The 11,973-nt window shown below is 39.7% G+C and overlaps 1 protein-coding gene across 1 annotated transcript; it reads left to right on the forward strand.

Moving 5' to 3' along the window:
* Positions 1–1,542: 1,542 nt before the first annotated feature.
* LOC136648987 (E3 ubiquitin-protein ligase RNF170-like) lies at positions 1,543–9,860 on the forward strand. The gene is made up of 5 exons (XM_066625348.1): positions 1,543–1,593; positions 2,251–2,359; positions 8,304–8,377; positions 8,853–8,963; positions 9,576–9,860. Exons 1-5 carry the CDS (start codon positions 1,543–1,545, stop codon positions 9,858–9,860), a joined length of 630 nt encoding a protein of 209 aa, XP_066481445.1.
* Positions 9,861–11,973: the final 2,113 nt, after the last annotated feature.

Consider the following 11,973-nt stretch of genomic DNA (forward strand, 5'->3'; position numbering starts at 1 on the left):
CGGCCTATGTGCCGGTTAGGATTGGGCCCTTAATTAAATACATGTATTTCAGAAATATATAGATGGTAAACATAAAGGGCAGATATTGACCTTATCTTCAATAAGTGTATATTAGAACTCAGCCAATACATGCAGTCTACCTGGTTTAAAATAGATTAAAAAAAGTAAAAGGTGTACAAATGACTAAATTAAAGTTATCTCAGTGTGGTGCCCATTTCTTTTTATGACCCATTTTAGATGCTGGACTTAGTTCAAGATAAACAGAGGGTAGCTCCACTGCTTTTTTTAAACCAACAATCACTTTAAATGACAAATGATGTCTCAGAGTCAAAGATAAGGAAGCAACTTCTTTTGACCTGAACTGTGTGTGCTGTCCAGGGACCTCAAATATCCACACAGACGCTTGCACTGTTGAAATATGTCTAGTATTTTAAACTCCAGGCTCTGCTAGGATTGCAGAATTACTAAGTACAAATTTAACCACTTTTCAAACAACACATAAAAGGCATCAAAGAGAAATTTTGCCCAGGCATTTAACTGGACATTGCTTCAATTTAAATGGTAAAGATGTTTCAGATTATGGCCTTCTGTTAGATTAGAGAATATTTCTGTATAACTTCATGCCAGGGAATAAATATTGGGACTTGGTCATGATTAACTTAATTTAAGCCATTGAAAGGCAAAGTGAAACGCAGATTCAATCCCTGAAAATTCCAGGTAGGACAGAGAAAATTCTTGTCTGAACCTCTGGAAAGCCACTGACGGTCTGTGACAATATTGACCTTAGATAAACCAATTGCCTGATTCAATATAGGGCAGTTTCCTATGATCCTATGCTATCTATGCTACACATTTTTCTAAGGATAGTTTAAACAAAAGTTAAAATCTTTGGACTTCATTGAGACTGTGCTGAAGTATATGTTTGCAGATTGTGGTGAAACTGTGGCTTAAAAACTCTATAGGTGCTCATTCTAGTATAGTCAAATGTTTGTTTTCATTGACAACTTTTGTTATCAGCATTTAAACAAGAATTGTAAGTATGATTAATGTGTGGAGCTTCAAATGTGTAAGGACCCAATCTATCCAACTTTCTAATACTGAGGCACCTGCGCCAACAGGGAGAATCCACCACTTCCCTCTGCAATCTTCCATTGCCGAACTACCTTTACCATCAATAATTTTATGTCCTTCTAGTCTGATGTCCTTCTTTATGTCTACAGTTGATTTACTAGCCCTGATCTATAACACCTATGGTGAAAGTATCTGAAGCTATGTTTATGCAGTTCAACCTTCATGGCTTTGAAGTTCAACCTTTATGACTTTGAAGGACAAATAATTCCAGGGAAAGAGGGCAAAATCGCACCACTAGAACTGAGCATGGGATGACTCATTGTAATTCATATGCATTCTTTAGCACTTTAACCTGTTCTTTCCTTTTACCTGTATGATATTTCTGTGCACAACTTCTCTCTGGCATGCTATCCCATCTAAATTATATGATTCTATACTTTTTCTTACAGATTTATTAATTTAAGTCAAGAGATGAGCCCTCTGGAGAAGAATTATGCCCCATTGTCCTCAAGACATCACATAGTAAGTTTATCGCTCTGTGGCTCTTCAAAATATATTATAAACTCGAAAAGCAGTTTGATATGTGCCAGGGTCATGGCACATGAGCGTTTCAAACTTTCCATAATTTACTCTCTGGAACAGCTGAATTTCCCTGGATCCAGAATCTTGGTGACCTAATTAGAAACATACTTTGTTCCTTTTTCTGCAAAAAAATAAAGCTTAGAAAACAAGAAGTGGGATTACTTTTCAAAACATAGGCTGGATACATGATATGCTGAATTTATAGAAGCAGAATGACTTCATTAACTAGGTTTTCATGTCTTGTTAGTGTATGAGAATGGCATATAACTAATGTTGAATTAGGTTTTTTTTCTGTGTGCTCAGGTAAGTGGTTTCCAAATGAAACCCACAGTGCTAAGTCAGCCCAGGATACAACTGCCTTTGGCAGGGTTTGAAGTATGTAAAAGAAGCCAACAAGAAATTGTGTATATTAGTTATGTTTTCACTATTTTCTAGAGTTAAAATTAATACTTATGAAGGACTACTGGGGATCCAGTATACATTAACTTGGTATACTGTATACTGGGGATACAGTATACATGTAACAGTATATACATTAACTTGGATATGTCAATTACAGTGTGTGCCTGTTAAAGGGTTTGACTCTTTCTCTCTTAGGAATCTCTTAGACATTGGAAGCGATGTTATCACAGTGATTTAAGCTGTCCTATCTGCCTCCAGACCACGACTTTCCCAGTAGAAACCAACTGCGGGCATTTATTTTGTGGTGAGTTTACACAGGATTTATTACTTTCCAAATAGATAGTAACATTGACATTACATTCAGTTATGCAAGGAGAAAATCATACTTCTCTAAAATGCAATATTGTTTGCTTACCTGTCCCCTGGCATCAGATTTAAGAAAAGGAGGAGAAATAAAAGGAAGTGTGGAGAGAAGGAATTTCCCACTACATAAAATGACATGATTCACAAGGCAGGAGTCCAAATTAATTCAAACTGATTTATCCCAACTTGTTGAAATAAACACACACTCTTTTTCCTTTGCTTGTCAAACAGATTTCTGATGCAGCTTTGATGATCTGGAGTATTTTTTTTTTTTCAGCCTTCCAGGACTGCCTGTTTCACTACCAACAGGATTATAAGGCTCTTTGCACATAAAAGGCCACAATCCAGAAATCCTCTTCTGCATACAGTACAGGACATTTAGTATTTTCCATGAGGAGGAAAAATCGGCTCAGCCAGAGAGTCTTTTCCATGTGCACAAGTCTGTTCCATAGTTTGCTATGCTCAAAACAGATGCAAGGGTTTATGCATCTTTGTACAGAACTGCCAAAACACAGTATTAATTCCTTTTCCCTCCAGGTCATCTATATCTTGACCTAGCCAAGAAAGACTCCTCAAAACTGCAACTAAACAAAGAAATCAGGAATAAATTTGATCCAGTTCTGAAAATACTCATATATGGAAGTTCTCTTGTACTTTGGCATCTGCCTCCAGGCACAGCTGGCCCATCCATGTTGTGAATGATGATATTCGCTTTGGGTGGCAAATTATGGGGCAGCAGTGAACAGACCCTGCTGCTTCCTTCCAGTCTGCTGCATACATAGCCCACCCCTCTACTTCACTCCTTCCTCCGTGCAGGCTTTTTAAACAAGGCAGGAATTGCAGATGCATAAAAGCATTCCCAGGGTTTTCTGCACTTCTTGCTCTGTTTAAGGGGCTCCACAGAGGAAGAAGAAAAGTGAGAGGGTAGGGGGCCAGATCGCTGGGCTCCAAGGATCGGAACACAATCCTGCCCCCTCACCTCATTCTTTCTTCCACACAGGCCTCCTTTGAACAAATCCGGAAGTGTGGAGCATGCTGGGAGTGCCCCCACATAGTTCCATATTCCCTGCTTTGTTTAAACCACCCATATGGAGGCAGGAGCAAAGTGAGGGGTATGCAGTTTGGGAGAAGGGCATGGCAGCAGCAGAGAGAGTGCAGGACTATTGAACTGCCACCAGATTCAGCTGTAGTAAGTCTCTGATAACGAGCTGTAGGGGAGCAATGCAAGAAAGAAATATGGCTCTCTCTCCGGCTTGTGGACTTCCTACAGGTGGGCCATTGTGGGAAACAGGATGTTGGACTACAGGGGCCTTTGGCCTGATCCAACAGGATTTTTCTTATTTCCATCTTTATTAGGTTTATGTCAGATTAAGTAAGAAGTTTCCTTTAGCTGCTTCTACTGTACCACTGACAGGGTGCAAAATTTTGCAATATTTAGGAAGTCTTGTGGACATTAAACAGGAAACAGAGACTGCCAAAGCCCACAGTATCAGTTCTGTATTTAAACTGTTCCAGTGCAGTCTATGGTGTGGTGAAAAAGTCCCACAGAAACAACTATTACAGCAAAGCGGAACAAAAATATAACCTGCCATACAAAATCTTACAGTAATCTAATATCAAGATTTTGAACTGTAGCAGCTGAAGATTGGGGGAGGGGTCTCATATTATTTAGTAAACTCATAGTTAACAAAACTCATACTGGTGCCAAGTACCCCATTGTGCTTTCGGTTCACCTTAAAAGATCCTGAAATTAATGTTTAATGTATGCACTTAATTTAATCCTAAATGCATTCAAGCTCAAAAAGTTTAAAAAACACACACAAGTTATTTCCATATTCATAACAATGTCCTAAGTCATATACACTGTCCACTGATGCTTGAGAGATTTGCACTAGGATAGCACTTTATCAACTTGTATGGAGGTTTCTGCCACCTGTCCCAAAACTGGTGAGATCCCCCCATCAGTGGGGTATTTCGTACAAGGAATAAGCTGTATTCTAGCACCATTCACAACATCAGGCAAAATTCACACTTACTTACCATTCTTCCATCAGGCTAGCAGATGCCAGCTTGTTTCTATAGGCTTGGAGAGGAAGTAAACATTCATTACTTTCTGACTAGCAGAGCAGCCCCAGAGCAGAATAAGGTGTGAAGCTATAAGTGCTGGAGTGAGAAAAGCTTATTTACCTGTTCTGATGTTAGAAGCAGGCCCCACTTTCTGTGCTGGGCAACAGCAGTCATCAACACTATTGTGTCAACAACAGAGATAGTATTATGAAGTCCACCTGCAGAATGATACAAGCATTTTGATTGGGGCTGTCAGCTTTGCCTTGTCCCATATTTTAAAGGTTGTCAGAGTCCCTGTTCCCCCAAGGAAGGCCTATGGTCAGAGACATTGTGGCTGCGGCTTCAGGGACTACTAGGGAATCATTGTACAAAAGTTGAATGTAAATAAAGGAAACCAAACATGCTTTTTAATTGTATTATGTCTTAGTGAACCATCATGTAGAATACAGATTTGCACACTTTTCTTGCGTCTCCATAAACACAGAGGCTAGAGGGTTACTTTTTGTTTTTGTAAAAGAAGGCTGATGGGGGGGGCTCGGAATGTACCTGAGGGGAACAGACCTCCCCTGCGCCCTGGCTACAGCCCTGCCCCAGGTCCACTACAACAGTGTACCAATAAAATATTGTAAAGGAACATTGGGCAACTCAGACTTTTTGGAATGCAAAGTGGAACAGAACTGATGTTTCTGTTCCATTTTATTGCTGTGGCATAAACCTCTGCTTGTGGCTACAGGCATAGCAGCTGAAGTCGGAGAGAGTATCAAGTCTGAGGCATAACCATGGGTGTGACTGTCAAGGTTAAGAGGCCCTGTTTACTCCCTACAATGGGTGAGGCTATGCTCAGAGAGCCCTAATCCTGTGTGCTTTTCTCACAGCTGGTTGCAGCTGTACTCACTGGATAGTAAGAGTACAACACTTAATCCGTCAGATGAAATGTGCTTGGTTAAGTGCCTCTCAGTAGAGCTATTGAATAAAATAAAAAGGTTGATTGTTTTTCTTTTCTTTTCAAAGAATGAGAAGGAGTTTCTATGGGGAAGCTCAAGATACTGAAATGCCAGAGCCTGCACAAATCTAGACAAAAGTTATAGATCTTAAAGACAGGTCTGGTCTAGTTTTCCTTTACCTTTCTGTTCTGACAAAGGTGATTTAATGAAGATGTAGCTGGAATTTCTACTGGGAGAGAAAAATGACCTTTTTGCCAAATAACAAAAATAATGCTGTTTGTGTGCTAGGAAAAGTCAATATTTGCTCTGAGAAAGACACATCAGGATCCTTTGCTACGAAAGAGCAACAAATGTTTGTAATGGTACATATATTCTTTTTGACAAGTATTGCTTCATAAAAGACAGTCAGAAAGGATTCCACAGCTTGACAGAATATTTTGTTATAAGATTACCCTTCATTTTCCACTGCCTTTGATGTAGATTTTCTCTACTGCCCAGCATACGCCCTGCAATTCATCTCGCTCACAGTCAGAAGGGGTACTACTATCATATTCTAGTCAAGCTCCCTGTTGTAAGATAAAATCCTTCACGCGTTTAATCACACTCAAGAAACAAGATACCTGCTTTTCCTGATCTCATTCTGATGCTAGTATGCTCTGTGCAGAGAGGGGGAAAATGAAGTGCCCAATGCCAGAGATTCCCACTGAAAACAGACATAAGTTTTGCAAAATAGTTTAGATCAGTGGTTCTCACACTCTTGGCACTGGGACCCACTTTTTAGAAGGAGAATCTGTCAGGACCCACCGGAAGTGATATCATGGCTGGAAGTGACATCATCAAACAGGAAAATTTTAACAATCCTAGGCTGCAATTCCACCCACACTTACCCAGGATCAAGTCCCATTTACTATCATTTTTTAAAGAATATACATAGTAGCCTGTTCAAAGTACAGGTCTGTAACATTTTCCCAAATGCAGTCACATACCATGGTAGCATCAAGTCTAATATATTAAAAATAAAATATTGAAATGAATGGGGACCCACCTGAAATTGGCTCATGACCCACCTGGTGGGTCCCGCCCCACAGTTTGAGAAACTCTGGTTTAGATGGTTCTAGTCAGCAACTTTAACTAAACAATAACACAAGGAGATAATAATAACAAAAATCTCATGTTCTTTCTTGATCCCTTTTGCAATATTAATATTTTTACATCTTACCAGGCATAAAATCTTAAATTGAAAGGAATAGACACTGTTCACAGAAACAAAATTTCACCCTGCTTTAAGAACGCGTTTTCCTAAAAATGTGCCCTTTAAGGACATGTCATATTTCACTTCAACAGCCATAAGTAGGAGCAACGGTGAGCATGTCATATCAGAAAAATCATGTTATCTGATAAATTTAAATGGTGATTGATGGTGACTTTTAGGAAAATGCATGGTTGCTAAGCTGTGTTATTGTTGGGAATTCTTATATTTCTTCTACGATGTTTTAAATTCCAACTGTATCTTGAACCATATGTCCAGGAAATGGAGTTGAAAGCTGATACCAGGCCAATATTATTTTCCTTAATTGCTTATAGCCATCAGAGTGTTTCAGGAGGGCCTTAGAACACTGCGGCAAGCTGGATTAAAAGTGGATTTGATCTCATTTATGAAAATGTGGATATGAGGCTTGAGAGGGCTCTGTCCTTTTCTTCCTGCTCTGTTGTTGTTAAATGAGTCAAGACAGAAAAGTAATTTGCAAAACATGGTTTTTGAGGCCTTGAAAAACTGATCTAGTTGTGTGTGTGGACGGACATCTGTGTGTGTAATTTGATTCCAAGTGACATCTTTGGCCACATGTCCTTGGAGCTGTTCTTTAAAACTTGGGTGTACTGGAATTTCCTATCCTGCCTCCAACATTTGTTCTTTGTCATTTGTCCTACTTCATTTTTTACGTATCAAAATACCACTCACATCAAATTACATCTGAACAATGAAAGGGATAAAAAAACACAAAGGAAACTGTAAAATATGTACCCCATGGAGTAAATTATAATGCTTACTCTTCTCCTATCAACTATACACTAGACTTGAGGCACATTTGGCCATCATTATATCCACCCTCAAGGAACCTGGTCTGAGTGTGGTTGATATTTATATGGATTTTATTAGCTGCCAAAGAAAGTCACAGCACAATCCAAATGGGTCAGTATGCTGACACATAGGCTTCTGCACCAGCCCAGGGTGTCGCAGACATGTTGTAAAGCACATTGTGACACCCGGAGAGTAAGCAGGCACCATGCCAACAATGCTGCATCCTAAAGATCAGCTGCTAGTAGAAGGGCTATGGGAGGGTGGAATGGAGGCAAGGAGGGGGTATTTCTGGGTCAAGAAGGGCGGAACAGGGGGCAGATCAGGCCCAGGATGGGGGTGGGATTAGCAGAGCAGACCTCTGACATATCCTATCCTCCTTCCCAGGTCTGAATGCCCTACACAGGGCTGCTTGAACTTGCATCAGCTAAATAGCTGACGCAGATCCTTTTGGGCAGGCTGAAGTATTAGTGTAAGGGGAAAAATATCCCTGTACCTCACAGAGACCTTCAGCCTGCTCTTAAGCTGTGCTGGATACAGTGGAGGCCATGTGGCCCTGCTGCACCAGCACAGCTTAGAATTGGGCTGTCAATTATATTGGGGTGACTAATGACTTGAATGACCTGCTCTCATCTTTTTCCCGGACAAAGTTCCCACATTCCTTAGTAAGAAAACTGCAGTTTTCCGTTACAGTGCAGTTGTGATGGATTTTGTTTCGGTGCAATGTGCTAAAACAATAGCTGAAGTGTCTTCTGTGTCTTCCAGTGCTTATAAGATTTGTTTCACCTTTTTTCTAGGATCCTGTCTGATTGAATACTGGAAGCACGGATCTTGGCTAGGTGCCATAAACTGCCCACTCTGCAGACAGAAAGTAAGAGTTTTCTCTGTTATCACCTGCTCTTTGAGGCAGTGGAAAGGGAAGCCCTTCTAAATGTGCACAGGTTTTCCATCCATGCTACTACAACCATTTGCACCTATCATCTGATGCCTGTCAAGTCCAGAAAACCCTATCAAATAGCATTCCTGCAGTAGATCTTTTATTATGGTTGGTTGGCCCCTTTGGTGTTGCATTCTGCTTACCCGAGATAGAACTCCTTATCCTCATCTGACCTTGGCCATTGACTGCATGCATATTGCACTGGTAGAATGCACAAAGGTCTCAAAATAAGGAAGGGGACTGCCATGAAGGAAGTTTATTCACTGGAAGATAAAGCGTACAAGACAAGGGTCAAGGCAATAATAGCAAAACGCCTAATAAAAATTCAAAATAGTTTTTTGTTAAGCAGAAGGAAATTGCATTTGTGTTAGCTCTAATCTAAAGAGTTCCTTCTTGCTTTGCCCTGAAGGTTATTCTTCTGTACAACATTTCTTGTGAAAATCAGCCAGACAAGCAAAGCAAACAAATTGTGTATGACATCAGAAATTACAACAAACGCTTCTCAGGACAACCTCGGCCTGTAAGTAGCAATGTTTCTACTTCATAATGGTAGAGAGAATAGTTCCATGTTTGGGAGTGTCTGGTGATCTTTAGGACATCCTTAAAATGAATCAACCACTTAAAGAAGAACAGAATATTCTCACTAGTGTAAGTTCTGTACTGGGATGATACAAAACTCCCTTTTTGAAGGGGCACATATAATGCACCCTCTAGATCAGCGATTTTCGTGCTGCAAATGGTCTGCAGCTGTGCTGTCGGAGCTTGAGAGAGGACAATTTATTAGTAGGGCAATTGGGGGTGTGTGTGTGGGGCCCCCCACTGGCAGTGCAGTGTGCCTTGTCAATTGTCCTGACAATTTTAGCATTTTTTAGTGTGCCATGAGATGAAAAAGGTTGAAAAGCACTGCCCTAGATCAAGAAACAACTTGATATGGTATAGGTGACTAAAGAAGGGCTGCCACTTGGTTGTTATTGATTTGTTCAGTTTTACAAGCTGTGGGGCAGTTGCCACCCTCAGTAATAAAAAAGTTGATGTTTAGAAAGTTCTGAAACCCCTCACCCCAGATTCAATACAGCAGTATTTTATAATGAAATTGTGATGGTGTCATAACCCTCCAAAATTCTGTGTCTAGTTTGCAGATTATCTTTATGACATGCCGCTGCTTCTCAAACTTGCCATCCGAGGAGTCTTCACCTTGGGTGGCCTTGTGTGGCTCTTCTTTCTCAGAGTTGCCATCTGTTCTTTTGGAACCATCATGTGCTTCACTTCACCATTTGATGTAATGCCTGAACGCCTTTGTGGAATCTTAGGTGCCGCTGACGACCTTGTTGTTGTATTCCTACTTTTAATGTGCATGATAAACATTTGCTCCCAAATGGAGTCAGAAAGGGCAACTATCACAAACTCCGGAACATAAAACATTCTGTTGGAATCATGATGGGATGAAAAGCTGTCTTATGAAGATAAACTGACCAGACCACAATGAACTCTCCCCAACCTCAAGAAGCAACACAGCCTGGACTGGACTTTGAAGAATATTCAAGGGCTGATGTACTGCACTGGTGTTTACAGGAGAGCAAGAGAGAACATGTTGTGTGAAGGCTATAATATTAATCATGAGCTAAGAATCATTAATGTCCACAAGTCTCTAGAGATGCACTGTTACAAATTTGTTTTAAAAAGACAATGAAACTGTCTTTTGTGTACTTGGAGTGAATTCTGGGAGGCACAATGGATAGGACCACCTCAAACTGATTTCACAGCTCAACAGTTCAGATGTGGCTAGAGAAAAACCAGTGTACTTTTAAACTTGAAAATATGCCAGTGTTTAATATTGTAGCACCTGCAAAATGATTTTGATTTGTTTGATACACAGGCCAAAGAAGTCCATCTGCTAGGGGGTCTTGGGGAAATTCAACAGCTTAGTGAACCAAGATAATTCTGAATTTTACATTTGCGCAGACACAAGTACAGTGATTGAGAGTTAGGTATGCTAGTCAATAGTTGTAAGAATCGTAGGACATTGTATTACCCAAAGTCAAACCAAAACCATAATTCACAAGTTAGAAAAACCCACTGAATAATGAAATAAAAGAGGAATATAAGGGTCATACATGAATTTGAGAACACTATAACCTGAATTTTCTTGAGATGAACATACAGAGATTTTAAAATCATTTCTGCATGCTGAGCCTCTTGGTTGTGACTTTTTTCTCCTTTGTCCCAAAGAGGTTTTATATACTGAATGTGGTTTTAATACGTATCCTTACAGGAACTTACAATGAAACTAAGGCCAAACATGATATAAGCACAGTAATATTAATAAGAAGCATGGGACTAGAGAATAAATATAAAATGTTGGTTAAAAAAAAAGAAAACTCTAACTTACTTTAAATGTAGCCTGTTATTGTTTATGCTTTGAAATGATTAGTATGGGACTGAGTTTTATATCTTGTATATAATAACATATGTGTATAAATATTTATTGTTTATAATGTTCTGGAGTTTGTGGTCTTCATTCTTTTGAAATGTATGTATACATCAATTTCTTATTTTAAAAAATTATCCCTTTAAAATGAGTGCAATACACATGGCAAGTTCCAGAAATCAGCACATGGAGCAGTTGCTCTGGACAGGATATACTGACCACCTACTACTAACAATGACTTCCTGTCTCCCTTTGCATGGGCTTTTTTCATGGCTGGGGCCAGTGAGGACAAGGATGTAGCTGGGGGAGAGAATTGGGGCTTCAGGACATCTCCTACAATAGATGTGGTGATTGCATCAGCAGGAGTGTTCAAGTGCAGCTCTTAACACATTTTTCAAAAGACATTACCTGAGAAAAAGAGTATCTGGCTCAACATGAGGCAAACTGAGAAATGTGCCTAGGGTCATGTGTTAATGTCTCAGTAAGCCATTTTCTTTACCAACTGTTGCCTGATATGATATTACAGTATCATGCAATATTAAGGTTGCAATCTTACACACAATTTTATGGAAGTTACCGAACTTAATGGGACTTACTTCTGAATAGACCAGGATAGGACTGGGCTGTTAGGCTACAATCATATGCAAAAATCATCTAAGACTAGGTCCTGCTGAACATGATGAAACTTATTTCTGAGTCAAGCTGCATACATATGCACTCCTATACATTCTTGCTTGGGAGTTAGCCCCACTGAACTCAATGGGGTTTACTTCTGAATAGACATACCTAGCATTGCATTGTTCTTAAATTTATCTAAAATATTTTTAAAATTCCATTTCTCAATTTTTATGCATTTGTTTTAAACTGTTGCAACTCATGGCAAGTGTTTGGGATAAAAGCAGCCAGACCTTTAAATGAAGTAAAGAAGGAACAAGTGGCAGGAGAAGAAAATACTCTCATGAATAAATGTAAAGTTGATTTTTGTTCATGTTATAGTCTTAATGAGAAGTGGCTACGGGGGTGGTGGTGGTGGTGGTCACGATGAGTTCCTGCACTTCAAAATGGACCACCACATCACTGTGTGGTGTGCATCTAAATCTGA

Source organism: Tiliqua scincoides, chromosome 4 (assembly GCF_035046505.1).
Source record: "Tiliqua scincoides isolate rTilSci1 chromosome 4, rTilSci1.hap2, whole genome shotgun sequence".
Classification (NCBI taxonomy): Eukaryota; Metazoa; Chordata; class Lepidosauria; order Squamata; family Scincidae; genus Tiliqua; species Tiliqua scincoides.